At 45.3% G+C, this 21,085-nt stretch overlaps 1 protein-coding gene and 1 long non-coding RNA gene across 4 annotated transcripts; both read right to left on the bottom strand.

Moving 5' to 3' along the window:
* Positions 1 to 9,543: 9,543 nt before the first annotated feature.
* cnbpb (CCHC-type zinc finger, nucleic acid binding protein b) lies at positions 9,544 to 20,698 on the bottom strand. 3 transcript variants are annotated; one of them, XM_029692706.1, is made up of 6 exons: positions 20,625 to 20,698; positions 17,663 to 17,784; positions 16,363 to 16,428; positions 16,211 to 16,281; positions 10,922 to 11,049; positions 9,544 to 10,522 (listed from the first exon to the last, which is right to left on the bottom strand). In XM_029692706.1, exons 2-6 carry the CDS (start codon positions 17,763 to 17,765, stop codon positions 10,405 to 10,407), a joined length of 486 nt encoding a protein of 161 aa, XP_029548566.1. In that variant the 5' UTR covers positions 17,766 to 17,784; positions 20,625 to 20,698; the 3' UTR covers positions 9,544 to 10,404. The 3 variants fall into 3 exon arrangements, with proteins under 3 accessions (XP_029548566.1, XP_029548567.1, XP_029548568.1); XM_029692707.1 differs by having other exon boundaries at positions 20,511 to 20,672; XM_029692708.1 differs by lacking the exon at positions 16,211 to 16,281.
* On the bottom strand, positions 12,114 to 15,596 carry LOC115149909 (uncharacterized). The gene is made up of 2 exons (XR_003866997.1): positions 15,327 to 15,596; positions 12,114 to 12,208 (listed from the first exon to the last, which is right to left on the bottom strand). It is a non-coding gene; the product is annotated as an uncharacterized LOC115149909 (long non-coding RNA).
* Positions 20,699 to 21,085: the final 387 nt, after the last annotated feature.

Below are 21,085 nucleotides of genomic sequence, written 5' to 3'. Positions count from 1 at the left end.
TACTGACTGACTGCTGCTCGTCTAATGATACTGACTGACTGCTGCTGGTCTAATGATACTGACTGACTGCTGCTGGTGTAATGATACTGACTGACTGCTGCTGGTCTAATGATACTGACTGACTGCTGCTGGTCTAATGATACTGACTGACTGCTGGTCTAATGATACTGACTGGCTGCTGGTCTAATGATACTGACTGACTGCTGGTCTAATGATACTGACTGACTGACTGCTGGTCTAATGATACTGACTGACTGCTGGTCTAATGATACTGACTGACTGCTGGTCTAATGCTACTGACTGACTCCTGGTCTAATGATACTGACTGACTGCTGGTCTAATGATACTGACTGACTGCTGGTCTAATGATACTGACTGACTGCTGGTCTAATGATACTGACTGACTGCTGCTGGTCTAATGATACTGACTGACTGCTGCTGGTCTAATGATACTGACTGACTGCTGCTGGTCTAATGATACTGACTGACTGCTGCTGGTCTAATGATACTGACTGACTACTGGTCTAATGATACTGACTGACTGCTGCTGGTCTAATGCTACTGACTTACTGCTGGTCTAATGCTACTGACTGACTGCTGGTCTAATGATACTGACTGACTGCTGCTGGTCTAATGCTACTGACTGACTGCTGGTCTAATGATACTGACTGACTGACTGCTGGTCTAATGATACTGACTGACTGCTGGTCTAATGATACTGACTGACTGCTGCTGGTCTAATGATACTGACTGACTGCTGGTCTAATGATACTGACTGACTGCTGCTGGTCTAATGATACTGACTGACTGCTGCTGGTCTAATGATACTGACTGACTACTGGTCTAATGATACTGACTGACTGCTGGTCTAATGATACTGACTGACTGACTGCTGGTCTAATGATACTGACTGACTGCTGCTGGTCTAATGCTACTGACTGACTGCTGGTCTAATGCTACTGACTGACTGCTGGTCTAATGATACTGACTGACTGCTGCTGGTCTAATGCTACTGACTGACTGCTGGTCTAATGATACTGACTGACTGACTGCTGGTCTAATGATACTGACTGACTGCTGGTCTAATGATACTGACTGACTGCTGCTGGTCTAATGATACTGACTGACTGCTGGTCTAATGATACTGACTGACTGCTGCTGGTCTAATGATACTGACTGACTGCTGCTGGTCTAATGATACTGACTGACTACTGGTCTAATGATACTGACTGACTGCTGGTCTAATGATACTGACTGACTGACTGCTGGTCTAATGCTACTGACTGACTGCTGGTCTAATGCTACTGACTGACTGCTGGTCTAATGATACTGACTGACTGCTGCTCGTCTAATGATACTGACTGACTGCTGCTGGTCTAATGATACTGACTGACTGCTGCTGGTGTAATGATACTGACTGACTGCTGCTGGTCTAATGATACTGACTGACTGCTGCTGGTCTAATGATACTGACTGACTGCTGCTGGTCTAATGATACTGACTGACTGCTGGTCTAATGATACTGACTGGCTGCTGGTCTAATGATACTGACTGACTGCTGGTCTAATGATACTGACTGACTGACTGCTGGTCTAATGATACTGACTGACTGCTGGTCTAATGATACTGACTGACTGCTGGTCTAATGCTACTGACTGACTCCTGGTCTAATGATACTGACTGACTGCTGGTCTAATGATACTGACTGACTGCTGGTCTAATGATACTGACTGACTGCTGGTCTAATGATACTGACTGACTGCTGCTGGTCTAATGATACTGACTGACTGCTGCTGGTCTAATGATACTGACTGACTGCTGCTGGTCTAATGATACTGACTGACTGCTGCTGGTCTAATGATACTGACTGACTACTGGTCTAATGATACTGACTGACTGCTGCTGGTCTAATGCTACTGACTTACTGCTGGTCTAATGCTACTGACTGACTGCTGGTCTAATGATACTGACTGACTGCTGCTGGTCTAATGCTACTGACTGACTGCTGGTCTAATGATACTGACTGACTGACTGCTGGTCTAATGATACTGACTGACTGCTGGTCTAATGATACTGACTGACTGCTGCTGGTCTAATGATACTGACTGACTGCTGCTGGTCTAATGATACTGACTGACTGCTGGTCTAATGATACTGACTGACTGCTGCTGGTCTAATGATACTGACTGACTGCTGCTGGTCTAATGATACTGACTGCTGCTGGTCTAATGCTACTGACTGACTGACTGACTGACTGCTGCTGGTCTAATGCTACTGGCTGACTGACTGACTGACTGACTGACTGACTGACTGATTGCTGCTGTCAAACCAGTGGAAGTAATGAAGAGACTACATTATTAGGGGTCATGCTAGTACTCTGAACTACCTTTGACCTCAGGAGAAAGCCTCAAGCTTGGAGAAAGTGGGCCCTGAGCATGTGAGAGGTGGGCCGTGAGCTATGAGTTAAAATTTATAATCACATACTATTTCTTCTTAATTTGGGTCGATGGAGGAAGGTACATTTCTCATGTGGGTCGTTAGAGGACAGAACCTCTGACGTAGAGAACCTCTGATGTAGAGAACCTCTGACGTAGAGAACCTCTGATGTAGAGGACCTCTGACGTAGAGAACCTCTGATGTAGAGACTCTGACGTAGACACTCTGACGTAGAGAACCTCTGACGTAGAGAACCTCTGACGTAGAGAACCTCTGACGTAGAGAACCTCTGACGTAGAGGACCTCTGACGTAGAGGACCTCTGACGTAGAGAACCTCTGACGTAGAGAACCTCTGACGTAGAGAACCTCTGACCTAGAGAACCTCTGACCTAGAGAACCTCTGACGTAGAGAACCTCTGACGTAGAGGACCTCTGACGTAGAGGACCTCTGACGTAGAGGACCTCTGACGTAGAGAACCTCTGACGTAGAGAACCTCTGACGTAGAGAACATCTGACGTAGAGAACCTCTGACGTAGAGAACATCTGATGTAGAGGACTAGAATATTTAGAATATCATACAACAGCACTAATACACGACACATGGCCTGTCATCACATCACCCATTACTATCAGGTCACAAGACCCCAGCAGGATCCAGCTGGATACAGCCCCCACACAAAGACAGCCTTTCTCTCTACCAGACAGAGTCACGTTTACTACAGACTTGTGGTGGAATGTTCCCTTTCCAGAGACACAGGAGGATTCCTGACCGACCTACTGACCTGCCCTATTCCTCACCATGGCCTTGGTACCACACTTCCTGACTGACCTACTGACCTGCCCTATTCCTCACCATGGCCTTGGTACCACACTTCCTGACCGACCTACTGACCTGCCCTATTCCTCACCATGGCCTTGGTACCACACTTCCTGACCGACCTACTGACCTGCCCTATTCCTCACCATGGCCTTGGAACCACACTTCCTGACTGACCTACTGAGAGAGAGGATCTGTTGGAGGGCTGGAACACACACCAGAGAGGATCTGCTGGAGGGCTGGAACACACACCAGAGGACTACCTTGTTTCTCGTACTCCTGCTCCAGAGGGACCAGTGCCCCATCGTCCTCATATCCGTAATACTCTGCATCCTTCTTCACCCTTCATCAGCTCTGCTCTTCCTGGACAGTACACATTCAATAGTGGTATCGACTGTAACTGGGTATCATCCATAGTGCAGACAGACAGAAATGAACCACGTTCTTTCTCAAACAGCTCTCTGACTCCAGGCAGGTCTTTAGCTGCTCAAAGTATGTATATCCCGTTTCCTGGGACCTCCTTCCCTTCGTGGTCCAGCATCTTTGGTCCCACTCTCTGGAAGATAGAAGAGAACATGACAATGACCTTGTGTCCTAATTCACAAGGCACAGGAGAAAGAACACAACTTCTGAAACTAGTTCATACCACATAACAGTAACATTACATCAGTGATCAGGTTATGTAATGTGGACTTTTCAGATGTAATCCATGTAATGCAAAGCAATTTTGTGGACTGTGATCCACACTAGGGGAAACAGAGCCACTGTTCATCTCAGGACCTTATTGCTTTGGTTTTGTTGGATGAAACGAAGTACTTACTGTGCTTTTCTGTGGCGCATGCAGTGAGTACTTTACATGCACACTAATAATTCAATATTAAACTGATTAGGGCAGTAGGCAGATTATGCAATAGTCATGTAAACACCTTACTCTGCTTATCTTAAATCGGCAAAAGGCTAAAATCGAAGTAAGCATACGCCGATTAAAACACCTGGTTTTCTGAGCCATCTTTTGAATTATTAGGACATGTAAACACAATTGTCGTTCCAGTGGTGTATTTGATCTGTACCTGTGTTAGCACCAGCCGAGCAAGACTCCCTTTTTAACGCGAGTGAAGTGAGTGCGGAACAACTATATGTACAGTACCAGTCAAAAGTTTGGACACAACTACTCATTCAAGGGTTTTTCTTTATTTTTACTATTTTCTACATTGTAGAATAATAGTGAAGACATAAAAACTATGAAATAATACATACAGAATCATGTAGTAACCAAAAAAGTGCTAAATCAAAATATATTTTATATTTGAGATTCTTTAAAGTAGCCACCCTTTGTCTTGATGACAGCTTTGCACACTCTTGTCATTCTCTCAACCAGCTTCACCTGGAATGCTTTTCCAACAGTCTTGAAGAAGTTCCCCGATATGCTGAGCAGTTGTTGGCTGCTTTTCCTTAGATTTGATGTCTTCACTATTATTCTACAATGTAGAAAATAGTTTAAAAAGTAAGCATTTCACGGTAAGGTCTACACCTGTATTTGGCGCATGTGACAAATGCATTTGATTTGAAAACGTGTATTTTCTAATGAATATCTCCTTGGGGGGAACACTAATGTAGTACGTAGAAACAACAGTTTTCTGAAGAGGATCTGTTGCCTCCTCTTTTGCATTTCTGAAGTTGACTCTTTTCTGCATCACGGCTTGGATGTACTCAATCAACCACCAATCTGCGATGGGCCTTGCTAGTCATCTCCTAAACACAACACATACATACAAGATATAACACATCCCTCTGTTACATAATATCCAGAAAGACTTCATCCAGTAGAATCTGGCAGCCCTCTTTGGCCACGTTATCCAGGGTATGCTATGGCAGCACCATTCTGAGAGGGCTCTGTGGATTTAGAGTACCTTCCTTTTTAGACTGTTGATATGAGTGGATGTGTGTTTATACATCAGCCACATTTGGTTAGAGAATGTATGAGTTAACATATTAATATTTACAGTGAATATACCAGTGGGACCGTTATTGATGATGGCAGTCATGTACTGGACATAGCCCTGAGGGAGCTACCAGGTCTCTCAAGTGGTCTTCCTTTTAGGTGATCGGCTCTTCTCTGTACTTTAACATCCAATATTTTACAGTTCTAGATGATTATTAGCCTCGGTGTAAAGTCAGGACCAAAAACATAACACAATTATTAGCACCAACTTTTCTGAGCATTCTTACTTGATGGGGAATGAGTTAATCTGTTCTAAACAGAGATTTAGGACCTGCTCTTTGAAGGTCTCATTGATCTGGGCACCCACAAACATCTGATGAGGAGAGAGGGGGGGGGGGGGGGAAATGTCAGGTGATCACTGCTGACAATATTAACAATGGATGTATAGTACAAACTAGAGCCCTTGCTGTGCTACTTATTCAGACAATAATTGATTATGAGGTCTGGTCAAATAGACATGTACGGTAAAGTAACCAGGGAAACCTGGAGTGGGGACAGACAGTTGTAAAGGGTTTAGATGGGGCCTTACATGAATCAAAGGGCACAACAGATTCACAGAATGCACCCAGTGTAAAAGCTGCTAAAACTTCAGATCAAACTGGGTGATCAATAAATCATGGGATTTAAGTCAGTGGTATTAGTAGGTGAATGATTCATTGCCTAATGATTATGATCTAGTTAGGTAACATTAGCTAAAAACAGATTGGAAAATATCTTTAAATAATAGATTTCGGTAGATAGCATCAGACTACAACGTTAGAGTTACACATGTAGAAAACTCTTAATAGCTTCCAAAAACGTTTTACAAATAAGAGAACAGCTTGCTAGCTAGCCAGAAAATATGTTTACACTTCTTCTTCTGTGGTATAATGGCTTCGCAACAATTGGATTTGCATTCCACCACCTACTGTGCAGGTAGATATAAAAATAACATACAAAATATCAAAAAATAAATTAAGAAAATCAACCAGCTTTTCTGTAAAAAAATTGAATTCTAATCAGACACAGAAGACTCCTGTGAGGGTGGGACATTTCCTAGTGATAATAGTCATTGCAGTGTTTCTGCCGTGAAGTCTTAGAGACTTCACATAAAATGTCCAGCTTCTTGGACTTCTTAGACACTTGTGCTGTACAGTTATTCACTGTGGCTATAAATGCAACAAAATCCACCTTCACAATGATTGTATCCAGATCACTCGAATGACTTAAAACACTATCAACAGGCTATCATTAAATGAGTGTTGGAGTGTGCCCCTAGCTATCTGTAAATGATGTCTGAGTGTTGGAGTGTGCCCCTGGCTATCTGTAATGATGTCTGACTGTTGGAGTGTTCCCCTGGCTATCTGTAATGATGTTGGAGTGTTGGAGTGTTCCCCTGGCTATCTGTAATGATGTTGGAGTGTTGGAGTGTTCCCCTGGCTATCTGTAATGATGTTGGAGTGTTCCCCTGGCTATCTGTAAATGATGTCTGAGTGTTGGAGTGTTCCCCTGGCTATCTGTAATGATGTCTGAGTGTTGGAGTGTTCCCCTGGCTATCTGTAATGATGTTGGAGTGTTCCCCTGGCTATCTGTAAATGATGTCTGAGTGATGGAGTGTTCCCCTGGCTATCTGTAAATGATGTCTGAGTGTTGGAGTGTTCCCCTGGCTATCTGTAATGATGTTGGAGTGTTCCCCTGGCTATCTGTAAATGATGTCTGAGTGTTGGAGTGTTCCCCTGGCTATCTGTAATGATGTTGGAGTGTTCCCCTGGCTATCTGTAAATGATGTCTGAGTGTTGGAGTGTTCCCCTGGCTATCTGTAAATGATGTCTGAGTGGTGGAGTGTTCCCCTGGCTATCTGTAAATGATGTCTGAGTGTTGGAGTGTTGGAGTGTTCCCCTGGCTATCTGTAATGATGTCTGAGTGATGGAGTGTCCCCCTGGCTATCTGTAAATGATGTCTGAGAGTTGGAGTGAAAGATGAACGAAAATCTGCTCCAGACCGCTCAGGACCTCAGACTGGGGTGAAGGTTCATCTTCCAACAGGACAACAAACCTAAGCAAACAGCCAAGACACAGGAGTGGCTTCAGGACAAGTCTTTGAATGTCCTTGGGTGGCCCAGCCAGAGCCCAGACTTGAACCCAATCAAACATCTCTGAAGATACCTAACGTCACCTAGAGGTACTCTCTCTGGTGCTGCTGAAACTGATATAGCTGGCTTTATTTACACTGTAACGTCACCTAGAGGTATTCTCTCTGGTGCTGCTGAAACTGATATAGCTGGCTTTATTTACACTGCAACGTCACCTAGAGGTACTCTCTCTGGTGCTGCTGAAACTGATATAGCTGGCTTTATTTACACTGTAACGTCACCTAGAGGTACTCTGGTGCTGCTGAAACTGATATAGCTGGCTTTATTTACACTAACGTCACCTAGAGGTACTCTCTCTGGTGCTGCTGAAACTGATATAGCTGGCTTTATTTACACTGCAACGTCACCTAGAGGTACTCTCTCTGGTGCTGCTGAAACTGATATAGCTGGCTTTATTTACATTGTAACGTCACCTAGAGGTACCCTCTCTGGTGCTGCTGAAACTGATATAGCTGGCTTTATTTACACTGTAACATCACCTAGAGGTACTGTGGTGCTGCTGAAACTGATATAGCTGGCTTTATTTACACTGTAACGTCACCTAGAGGTACTCTCTCTGGTGCTGCTGAAACTGATATAGCTGGCTTTATTTACACTAATGTCACCTAGAGGTACTCTCTCTGGTGCTGCTGAAACTGATATAGCTGGCTTTATTTACACTGTAACATCACCTAGAGGTACTGTGGTGCTGCTGAAACTGATATAGCTGGCTTTATTTACACTGTAACGTCACCTAGAGGTACTCTCTCTGGTGCTGCTGAAACTGATATAGGTGGCTTTATTTACACTGTAACGTCACCTAGAGGTACTCTCTCTGGTGCTGCTGAAACGGATATAGCTGGCTTTATTTACACTGTAAGGTCGCCTAGAGGTACCCTCTCTGGTGCTGCTGAAACTGATATAGCTGGCTTTATTTACACTGTAACGTCACCTAGAGGTACTCTCTCTGGTGCTGCTGAAACTGATATAGCTGGCTTTACACTAACGTCACCTAGAGGTACTGTGGTGCTGCTGAAACTGATATAGCTGGCTTTATTTACACTAACGTCACCTAGAGGTAGTCTCTCTGGTGCTGCTGAAACTGATATAGCTGGCTTTATTTACACTGTAACGTCACCTAGAGGTACTCTGGTGCTGCTGAAACTGATATAGCTGGCTTTATTTACACTGTAACGTCACCTAGAGGTATTCTCTCTGGTGCTGCTGAAACTGATATAGCTGGCTTTATTTACACTGCAACGTCACCTAGAGGTACTCTCTCTGGTGCTGCTGAAACTGATATAGCTGGCTTTATTTACACTGTAACGTCACCTAGAGGTACTCTGGTGCTGCTGAAACTGATATAGCTGGCTTTATTTACACTAACGTCACCTAGAGGTACTCTCTCTGGTGCTGCTGAAACTGATATAGCTGGCTTTATTTACACTGCAATGTCACCTAGAGGTACTCTCTCTGGTGCTGCTGAAACTGATATAGCTGGCTTTATTTACATTGTAACGTCACCTAGAGGTACCCTCTCTGGTGCTGCTGAAACTGATATAGCTGGCTTTATTTACACTGTAACATCACCTAGAGGTACTGTGGTGCTGCTGAAACTGATATAGCTGGCTTTATTTACACTGTAACGTCACCTAGAGGTACTCTCTCTGGTGCTGCTGAAACTGATATAGCTGGCTTTATTTACACTGTAACGTCACCTTGAGGTAGTCTCTCTGGTGCTGCTGAAACTGATATAGCTGGCTTTATTTACACTAATGTCACCTAGAGGTAGTCTCTCTGGTGCTGCTGAAACTGATATAGCTGGCTTTATTTACACTGCAACGTCACCTAGAGGTAGTCTCTTGCGCTGAAACTGATATAGCTGGCTTTATTTACACTAACGTCACCTAGAGGTACTCTCTCTGGTGCTGCTGAAACTGATATAGCTGGCTTTATTTACACTGTAACGTCACCTAGAGGTACTCTCTCTGGTGCTGCTGAAACTGATATAGCTGGCTTTATTTACACTGTAACGTCACCTAGAGGTACTCTCTCTGGTGCTGCTGAAACTGATATAGCTGGCTTTACACTAACGTCACCTAGAGGTACATGTTGAATACTGTATGCGCTTGCAATGATGGAATCTGATCAATTCAACTCAAAAAATAGTTCAGTCTAACTCCCCTTCTTGCACTTTATTGAGATTAAAATTACATTATGTTGGAGGATTTTCAGTTGCATTACCTTTCCACTTAAAGTGAGTACAAGCAAATTATATATTTTTACAGTTGTCCAAGTCAGTGGTTCCTAAACTGTTGGGTGTGCGAGGGTCGGCGCTGTGAGGGTCAGCGCAGAGCTCCCCACCACCCCCAGAATAATTATGGAAGGGGGCCCGATTGAAAAAGTTTGGGAACCACTGGTCTAAGTGTTATTTTGTAGAAAAATAACATTTACATTTGTGAAAACATTCTTTCTCTGATCTGTTTCCATGATTATATAACACAACTTACTACTGGATCAAGACTGATTCTGACACTCAGCAGCTAACACTGTACAAAAAACAAAGAGTTTTATTTTCTTGTGAATTAGCTATGACTGTCTGTATTCATACACCATGTTGTGACGGGTTTGGTCCTGGTCTGTCTGCTGTCGGACAGACCGAACCCATAACGACCACTGGGTGGTGCTGCTGTCTCAAGTCACTCTCTCAGGTCTAGTCCGTTTTGTTCCAAAAAACTAAAAAAGTTCCGACAGACTTTCATTCCGACTCAAGGGCTGGTTTCCCGGACCTGGTAGGGAGAACATCCACTCAGAACTCATCCCTGGTCACCAGTGGCATGGAAAAAGGCTTCTTTAACAAACCATTGTACATTAACCTCAACCAAAGTAAACATTTTGGATTAAATGCAGAAAGTGTATTATTCCGCCCCTTTACAGCGGACTGGTCTGGGAGCAGCCTCCGTAGCCAGAGGGGAGGTTTCAGACAAAATAATACAATCATCCATGTGAAGGAGGGGCGTAGGAAGGCAGCAGAGCGCTAGGCCGTGGCCTCGATGGTGCATTCTTTAGCCAGGTGACCAGACTTTCCACAGTTGTAGCAGTTGACTTCGCTGGCCTTGCTGCACTGAACGGCAACATGGCCGATCTCACCACACCTGGTGGGAGATAGAGAGGAGAGATATGAGGTTTAGCTAAGACAAGGGAGAGTTTTCAAGATGGAAGCACAGTAATGAGACCGTGTTAGTCTTCAGAAAGCACAGTCCGTTTACCATGTGGCTTTAACAAGTCTATGAGAAAGGGACAGGTCAGAGACGGCACATCCAGGACTCCCCAGTAACACTTCACTACTTTGTTTAAAAATATATATATTTTGTAAATGTTCTTAAAAATGTTGTTTTTTTTACTTGCATATTTTCCTTTATAGGGGACAGAGACAGAGGATAGATTGGAGAGAATTTTGTACCAGAAGGAGTGTGGCCGGTCCCTAACCCACACAGTACCTGTGTGTTAACTCACCTGACAGCCCTTCTGGGAGTGTATATGTGTTAACTCACCTGTAACATTTGACCTTCTCACAGCCCTTCTGGATGTGTCCGAAGCCTCCACACGAGTAGCACTTCTGCTCGTTGGCATGGTCACAGTCTCGGGCCACGTGGCCGGCCTTGCCACAGTTATAACAGACCTGCATTATAACACAAGTCTCCAGTCACGTGGCCAACCCTGCCATAGTTATAATAACGTTATAAACACACCGGCCTCGCCCTAGTTCTAACACACCAGCCTCACCCTAGTTCTAACACACCAGCCTCACCCTAGTTCTAACACTACAACACACCAGCCTCACCCTAGTTCTAACACACCAACCTCGCCCTAGTTCTAACACACCAGCCTCACCCTAGTTCTAACACACCAGCCTCACCCTAGTTCTAACACACCAGCCTCGCCCTAGTTCTAACAAACCAGCCTCACCCTAGTTCTAACACACCAGCCTCACCCTAGTTCTAACACACCAGCCTCACCCTAGTTCTAACACACCAGCCTCACCCTAGTTCTAACACACCAGCCTCACCCTAGTTCTAACACTACAACACCGGCCTCGCCCTAGTTCTAACACACCAGCCTCGCCCTAGTTCTAACACACCAGCCTCACCCTAGTTCTAACACTACAACACACCAGGCTCACCCTAGTTCTAACACTACAACACACCGGCCTCGCCCTAGTTCTAACACACCAGCCTCACCCTAGTTCTAACACACCAGCCTCACCCTAGTTCTAACACTACAACACACCAGCCTCACCCTAGTTCTAACACTACAACACACCGGCCTCGCCCTAGTTCTAACACACCAGCCTCACCCTAGTTCTAACACTACAACACACCAGCCTCACCCTAGGTCTAACACTACAACACACCAGCCTCACCCTAGTTCTAACACACCAGCCTCACCCTAGTTCTAACACTACAACACACCAGCCTCACCCTAGTTCTAACACTACAACACACCAGCCTCACCCTAGTTCTAACACTACAACACACCAGCCTCACCCTAGTTCTAACACACCAGCCTCACCCTAGTTCTAACACACCAGCCTCACCCTAGTTCTAACACACCAGCCTCACCCTAGTTCTAACACTACAACACACCGGGCTCACCCTAGTTCTAACACACCAGCCTCACCCTAGTTCTAACACACCAGCCTTACCCTACTTCTAACACTACAACACACCGGTCTCGCCCTAGTTCTAACACACCAGCCTCACCCTAGTTCTAACACACCGGCCTCACCCTAGTTCTAGCACTACAACACACCAGTCTCGCCCTAGTTCTAACACACCAGCCTCACCCTAGTTCTAACACTACAACACACCAGCCTCGCTCTAGTTCTAACACACCGGCCTCACCCTAGTTCTAACACTAAAACACACCAGCCTCACCCTAGTTCTAACACACCAGCCTCACCCTACTTCTAACACTACAACACACCGGTCTCGCCCTAGTTCTAACACACCAGCCTCACCCTAGTTCTAACACACCGGGCTCACCCTAGTTCTAACAAACCAGCCTCACCCTAGTTCTAACACACCAGCCTCACCCTACTTCTAACACTACAACACACGGGTCTCGCCCTAGTTCTAACACACCAGCCTCACCCTAGTTCTAACACACCGGCCTCACCCTAGTTCTAACACTACAACACACCAGCCTCGCCCTAGTTCTAACACACCAGCCTCACCCTAGTTCTAACACTACAACACACCATCCTCGCCCTAGTTCTAACACACCAACACACCAGCCTCATCCTAGTTCTAACACACCAACACACCAGCCTCACCCTAGTTCTAACACTATAACACACCAGCCTCACCCTAGTTCTAACACACCGGCCTCACCCTAGTTCTAACACACCAGCCTCACCCTAGTTCTAACACACCAGCCTCACCCTAGTTCTAACAATACAACACACCAGCCTCACCCTAGTTCTAACACACCGGTCTCACCCTAGTTCTAACACTACAACACACCAGCCTCGCCCTAGTTCTAACACACCAGCCTCGCCCTAGTTCTAACACTACAACACACCAGCCTCACCCTAGTTCTAAAACACTAGCCTCACCCTAGTTCTAACACTACAACACACCAGCCTCACCCTAGTTCTAACACACCAACACACCAGCCTCATCCTAGTTCTAACACACCAACACACCGGCCTCACCCTAGTTCTAACACACCAACACACCAGCCTCACCCTAGTTCTAACACTACAACACACCAGCCTCACCCTAGTTCTAACACACCAGCCTCACCCTAGTTCTAACACTACAACACACCGGCCTCACCCTAGTTCTAACACACCGGCCTCACCCTAGTTCTAACACTACAACACACCGGCCTCACCCTAGTTCTAACACACCAGCCTCACCCTAGTTCTAACACACCAGTCTCACCCTAGTTCTAACACACCGGCCTCACCCTAGTTCTAACACTACAACACACCAGCCTCACCCTAGTTCTAACACACCAGTCTCACCCTAGTTCTAACACACCAGTCTCACCCTAGTTCTAACACTACAACACACCAGCCTCACCCTCGTTCTAACACACCAGCCTCACCCTAGTTCTAACACACCAGTCTCACCCTAGATCTAACACACCAGCCTCACCCTAGTTCTAACACACCAGCCTCACCCTAGTTCTAACACACCAGCCTCACCCTAGTTCTAACACTACAACACACCAGCCTCACCCTAGTTCTAACACACCAGCCTCACCCTAGTCCTAACACACCAGCCTCACCCTAGTTCTAACACTACAACACACCGGGCTCACCCTAGTTCTAACACACCAGCCTCACCCTAGTTCTAACACACCAGCCTCACCCTAGTTCTAACACACCAGCCTCACCCTAGTTCTAACACACCAGCCTCACCCTAGTTCTAACACACCAGCCTCACCCTCGTTCTAACACACCAGCCTCACCATAGTTCTAACACTACAACACACCGGCCTCGCCCTAGCTCTAACACACCGGCCTCACCCTAGTTCTAACACACCGGTCTCACCCTAGTTCTAACACACCGGTCTCACCCTAGTTCTAACACACCGGTCTCACCCTAGTTCTAACACTACAACACACCAGCCTCACCCTAGTTCTAACACACCAGACTCACCCTAGTTCTAACACTACAACACACCAGCCTCATCCTAGTTCTAACACACCAACACACCGGCCTCACCCTAGTTCTAACACACCAACACACCAGCCTCACCCTAGTTCTAACACTACAACACACCGGCCTCACCCTAGTTCTAACACACCGGTCTCACCCTAGTTCTAACACTACAACACACCAGCCTCGCCCTAGTTCTAACACACCAGACTCACCCTAGTTCTAACACTACAACACACCGGCCTCGCCCTAGTTCTAACACACCAACACACCAGCCTCATCCTAGTTCTAACACACCAACACACCGGCCTCACCCTAGTTCTAACACACCAACACACCAGCCTCACCCTAGTTCTAACACTACAACACACCGGCCTCACCCTAGTTCTAACACACCAGCCTCACCCTAGTTCTAACACACCAGCCTCACCCTAGTTCTAACACACCAGCCTCACCCTAGTTCTAACACACCAACCTCACCCTAGTTCTAACACACCAACCTCACCCTAGTTCTAACACACCAGCCTCACCCTAGTTCTAACACTACAACACACCGGCCTCACCCTAGTTCTAACACACCAGCCTCACCCTAGTTCTAACACACCGGCCTCACCCTAGTTCTAACACTACAACACACCAGTCTCACCCTAGTTCTAACACACCAGTCTCACCCTAGTTCTAACACACCAGTCTCACCCTAGTTCTAACACACCAGCCTCACCCTAGTTCTAACACTACAACACACCGGCCTCACCCTAGTTCTAACACACCAGCCTCACTCTAGTTCTAACACACCGGCCTCACCCTAGTTCTAACACTACAACACACCAGTCTCACCCTAGTTCTAACACACCAGCCTCATCCTAGTTCTAACACACCAGCCTCATCCTAGTTCTAACACACCAGGCTCATCCTAGTTCTAACACACCAGGCTCACCCTAGTTCTAACACTACAACACACCAGTCTCACCCTAGTTCTAACACTACAACACACCGGCCTCACCCTAGTTCTAACACACCAACACACCAGCCTCATCCTAGTTCTAACACACCAACACACCGGCCTCACCCTAGTTCTAACACATCAACACACCGGCCTCACCCTAGTTCTAACACACCAACACACCGGCCTCACCCTAGTTCTAACACTACAACACACCGGCCTCACCCTAGTTCTAACACACCAGCCTCACCCTAGTTCTAACACACCAGCCTCACCCTAGTTCTAACACACCAGCCTCACCCTAGTTCTAACACACCAACCTCACCCTAGTTCTAACACACCAACCTCACCCTAGTTCTAACACACCAGCCTCACCCTAGTTCTAACACTACAACACACCGGTCTCACCCTAGTTCTAACACACCAGCCTCACCCTAGTTCTAACACACCGGCCTCACCCTAGTTCTAACACTACAACACACCAGTCTCACCCGAGTTCTAACACACCAGTCTCACCCTAGTTCTAACACACCAGTCTCACCCTAGTTCTAACACACCGGCCTCACCCTAGTTCTAACACTACAACACACCAGCCTCACCCTAGTTCTAACACACCAGCCTCATCCTAGTTCTAACACACCAGCCTCATCCTAGTTCTAACACACCAGCCTCATCCTAGTTCTAACACACCAGGCTCATCCTAGTTCTAACACACCAGGCTCACCCTAGTTCTAACACTACAACACACCAGCCTCATCCTAGTTCTAACACACCAGCCTCACCCTAGTTCTAACACTACAACACACCAGCCTCATCCTAGTTCTAACACACCAGCCTCACCCTAGCTCTAACACACCAGTCTCACCCTAGTTCTAACACACCAGTCTCACCCTAGTTCTAACACTATAACACACCAGCCTCACCCTAGTTCTAACACTCCAACACACCGGCCTCACCCTAGTTCTAACACACCAGGCTCTCCCTAGTTCTAACACACCAGCCTCACCCTAGTTCTAACACTACAACACACCAGCCTCATCCTAGTTCTAACACACCAGCCTCACCCTAGTTCTAACACTACAACACACCAGCCTCACCCTAGTTCTAACACTACAACACACCAGTCTCACCCTAGTTCTAACACTATAACACACCAGCCTCACCCTAGTTCTAACACACCAGCCTCACCCTAGTTCTAACACACCGGCCTGGCCATAGTTCTAACACACCTGTTCCCTCTCCTTCTTGGGCTCCTTACAGTCTCTGGAGATGTGTCCTCCACGACCACAGTTATAGCACGCTGGGATGGAAGAATCACCAGAGGAACATGTTACTTATGACAAAGCAATACTTCCTGTAGAGCAGGTGTTGAGATGCTCACCATCCTCAGTCCTCTCACAGTCCCTGGCGACATGCCCAGGCTCGCCACAGCGATAGCAGAACAGATCTGAGGAACAGGAATAACATTATTAAATTAACATTACTTTGCCAGTTAAAAAATCAAAAGAATAGGAATTGATTTAGAAGTCACACACGACCAGAGTTGTTAGCACACTCAGAGCTAGCCAGGGCCGCGCTCAGGAAGACCAAACAGGACAGAAAGCTTGAAACTGAGTTACATGGGAAGGTAGAAAACTACAAGACTGTTCACGTTCAGTTTCAAAGTGAGCCGTACTGAACACAGTAGTCAGTACCTTACCTTTCCCCATCTATTGATCACTACCCTGTAATGTAGTCAGTACCTTTCCCCGTCTATTGATCACTACCCTGTAATGTAGTCAGTACCTTACCTTTCCCCGGCTATTGATCACTACCCTGTAATGTAGTCAGTACCTTTCCCTGTCTATTGATCACTACCCTGTAATGTAGTCAGTACCTTTCCCCGTCTATTGATCACTACCCTGTAATGTAGTCAGTACCTTTCCCCGTCTATTGATCACTACCCTGTAATGTAGTCAGTACCTTTCCCTGTCTATTGATCACTACCCTGTAATGTAGTCAGTACCTTTCCCCGTCTATTGATCACTAACCTGTAAATGTAGTCAGAACCTTACCTTTCCCCGGCTATTGATCACTACCCTGTAATGTAGTCAGTACCTTTCCCCGTCTGTTGATCACTACCCTGTAATGTAGTCAGTACCTTTCCCCGTCTGTTGATCACTACCCTGTAATGTAGTCAGTACCTTTCCCCGTCTGTTGATCACTACCCTGTAATGTAGTCAGTACCTTTCCCTGTCTATTGATCACTACCCTGTAATGTAGTCAGTACCTTTCCCCGTCTATTGATCACTACCCTGTAACGTGGTCAGTACCTTACCTTTCCCCGTCTATTGATCACTACCCTGTAATGTAGTCAGTACCTTACCTTTCCCCGTCTATTGATCACTACCCTGTAATGTAGTCAGTACCTTACCTTTCCCCGTCTATTGATCACTACCCTGTAATGTAGTCAGTACCTTACCTTTCCCTGTCTATTGATCACTACCCTGTAACGTGGTCAGTACCTTTCCCCGTCTATTGATCACTACCCTGTAATGTAGTCAGTACCTTACCCCGTCTATTGATCACTACCCTGTAACGTAGTCAGTACCTTTCCCCGTCTATTGATCACTACCCTGTAATGTAGTCAGTACCTTTCCCCGTCTATTGATCACTACCCTGTAACGTGGTCAGTACCTTACCTTTCCCCCTCCCGCGGCCCTTGCCCCGTCCCCTCCCAGTGCTGGGACAGTTCTTGATCCAGTGGCCGGTGCGGCCGCATCCAAAACACTCATTACTACTCATCTCCACGTGTTCCTACAACCTGAGAGAGACATACATAGTCAGATCACTAAACCTACAACCTGAGAGACACACACAGATAACCCTCGGGTACTACCAGAGTATGTGAGCTGGGCTGGAGCAGAGCGAGGAGCAGGATTCCCAAAGGATGGCTCATCGGCTTTCTCACCTGCTCCAATTTCGCTCCAGTAGCACTCACTTCAGGACCTCATGGCATGCCCGCCCCAGCATGCATCTGTAGTCTACTTGTGTGCTGCTATAGCCCCTTGCTTTACCTACTGTCATGGAGTTCACTAAATACTTTCCTAAAGAAACACACAGGTGCTAAATCAAGGTGACTTGCAAAGATGAGGACCATGAGCAAGAAGGAGTGCGGTGATGTAGTGTTCATAACTAAAGATTTATTGTGGAATCTGAAAAGTCACGTATCCCAAAAGCATGCTGTGTGCACATGCTAAAAGAAAGGACCGAGACGAGTAGATAAGTGTGTCATTGTAGCAAAGTACTTAAACTAAAAATCTGATCTCTTAAAACATTTAGTTAATTTTCGTTTGTAAATTATAGGCTTGAAATAATATAGCCTAAATAATTCATTTAGATCCTTCTCAGGCTCCCTTGTCTGGCTCCTGACCTATTTAGAATGAAATTATTATTCTCTTACATTCACCTTTATGTTTATTAAAATACTTTTCATTCGAATCCATATGGTTTGTTTCAATACTTGATTAAAAAATATAAGCTGGCGCACACCCAGAAAAAATTGTTTGTGTGGAGGTGCTGACTAACAGCGAATAAACTATAAAAATAAAGAAAGTCGCACACTCCATATATAAACTCCCAGGATTTTGGGGGTATTTACCAACGTTTCGGCATCACTGTGCCTTCCTCAGGGTAATGTCATGAATACTTGAACACTAAAAACCAAAAGGTAGGTCCAGGTAATCTCATAAAGAGATGGGTGTTGGTTAAATTGTGATTTTAATTAATAACCCTTACACATCCTGGAGGTGTGTTGGGTCATTGTCCTGTTGAAAAACAAATGATAGTCCCACTAAGACCAAACCAGATGGGATGGCGTATCGCTGCCAAATGCTGTTTATAGTCATGCTGGTTAAGAGTGCCTTGAATTCTAAATAAATCAATGACAGTGTCACCAGCAAAGCACCCCCACCTCCATGCTGGGAACTAAACATGCAGAGATCATCCGTTCACCTACTCTGCGTCTCACAAAGACACGGCGGTTGGAACCAAAAATCTCAAATTTGGACTCATCAGACCAAAGGACAGATTTCCACCAGTCTAATGTCCATTGCTTGTGTTTCTTGGCCCAAGCAAGTCTCTTTTTCTTATTGGTGTCCTTTAGCAGTGGTTTCTTTGCAGAAATTCAACCATGAAGGCCTGATTCACACAATCTCCTCTGAACAGTTGATGTTGAGATGTGTCTGTTACTTGAACTCTGGTGCATTTATTCGGGCTGCAATTTCGGAGGCTGGTAACTCTAATGAACTTATCCTCTTCAGCAGAAGTAACTCTGGGTCTTCCTTTCCTGTGGCGGTCCTCATGAGACCCAGTTTCATCATAGCGCTTAATGGTTTTTGAGACTTGACGAAACTTTCAAAGTTCTTGAAATGTTCCAGATTAACATGTGAAGGACTGTCGTTTCTCTTTGCTTATTTGAGCTGTTCTTGCCATAATATGGACTTGGTCTTTTACCAAATAGGACTATCTTCTGTATACCACTCCTACCTTGTCACAACACAACCGATTGGCTCAAACGCAATAAGGAAAGAAAGAAATTACCCAAATTAACTTTTAACAAGGAACACCTGTTAATTGAAATGCATTCCAGGTGACTACCTCATGAAGCTGGTTGAGAGAATGCCAAGAGTGTGCAAAGCTGTCATCAAGGCAAAGGGTGGCTACTTTGAAGAATCTCAAATATATTTTGATTTGTATAACACTTTTTTGGGTACTACATGATTCCATATGTGTTGATGTCTTCTTCACTATTATTCTACAATTTAGAAAATAAAGGAAAACCCTAATATTTATATTTTTCTTAATTGCATTATTTTACTTCTAGATGTGTGTATTGTTGCCTAGTTACATAAAGGTAATATCTAACAATTCACCATTTTATTTAAGCTACACTGCTGGAGGTAGGAACAAGCATTTTGGCTCCACCCGCAATAACAACTGATAAATATGTGTATGCGACCAATAAAATGTGATCTGACAATGTCATAGCAATTCATTATCTTTCACAGCCAACTTCCAACATAGCATGTTTTGTTAACACACTAATGTAGCTCGCTGCTAGCTCGTAATGGTAAACAAACACAACCAAACCCCATCAGCAGATTTACAGCATGTCATCAAAGTAAAAAATGTCAACCACAACAAACTTGGATAGTAGCTATGAATTAGGAAGTTATTTCCCACATGAACCCGGACCACGTCGTCAATACATTAGGAACAACACCGACCATAACATACCAGTGGATATAGTGAACTAACAGGATAACTGGGAAGCTACGCCAAAACAAAGACGAGATTAATTTTATAACATCATCTAAAAATGTGAGGGCAATATATTTCCAGATTTCTTTCGAGAATAAGTCTGCACTGGCAAATGAATAATGAAATCCTGTGGCTTTCCCGCGTACAGCCTGTTAGGCCGAAGTGCGCTGTCAGAAAATACATTTAGTTAGAGACGGAAACCACAACAACAGCTCGCCTTGTATTTACATTGTGTTCGTACTTCAGACAGACTGCGACTCTTTACGACACATGTTAAGTTTATTTAACATATCTTCCACCGTGTAATTGTTGAGATGTTTGTCCTTTAACGCAGCCACTCACCTCCGCTACGTGACTGTTCCTGTTTGTTTGTTATCGGTTCCTCCTTTCTGCGTCACACGCGGTTTGGCCCTTCTTCTCGGTGAGCTTTAACGGTGGTTGGCATCCAATAAATATTACATTACCGCCACCTACTAGACTGGAGTAGAACTCCACACTTTTTTTTTCGTCAAAGAATAAAATAAGTAAATTACAACAAATACCCTACCATCTTACTCCGCTATTTACATTTATTTACATCCACTCAGGCTCCCGAGTGGCGTTACTACAGTCCCTGGTTTGAACCCAGGCTGTATCACAACCAGCCGTGATTGGGAGTCCCACAGGGCAGCGCACATTTGGCTCAGCGTCGTCCGGGTTTGGCCGGGGTAGGCAGTCATTGTAAATGAGAATTTGTTCTTAACTGACTTGCCTAGTTAAATAAAGGTTAAATATTTATTTATTTTTTAAATCATCAAGCTTCA

Source organism: Salmo trutta, chromosome 16 (assembly GCF_901001165.1).
Source record: "Salmo trutta chromosome 16, fSalTru1.1, whole genome shotgun sequence".
Classification (NCBI taxonomy): domain Eukaryota; kingdom Metazoa; phylum Chordata; class Actinopteri; order Salmoniformes; family Salmonidae; genus Salmo; species Salmo trutta.
Note: the sequence above shows the minus strand (reverse complement) of the source record. Positions and strands in the feature narration are given on the sequence as shown.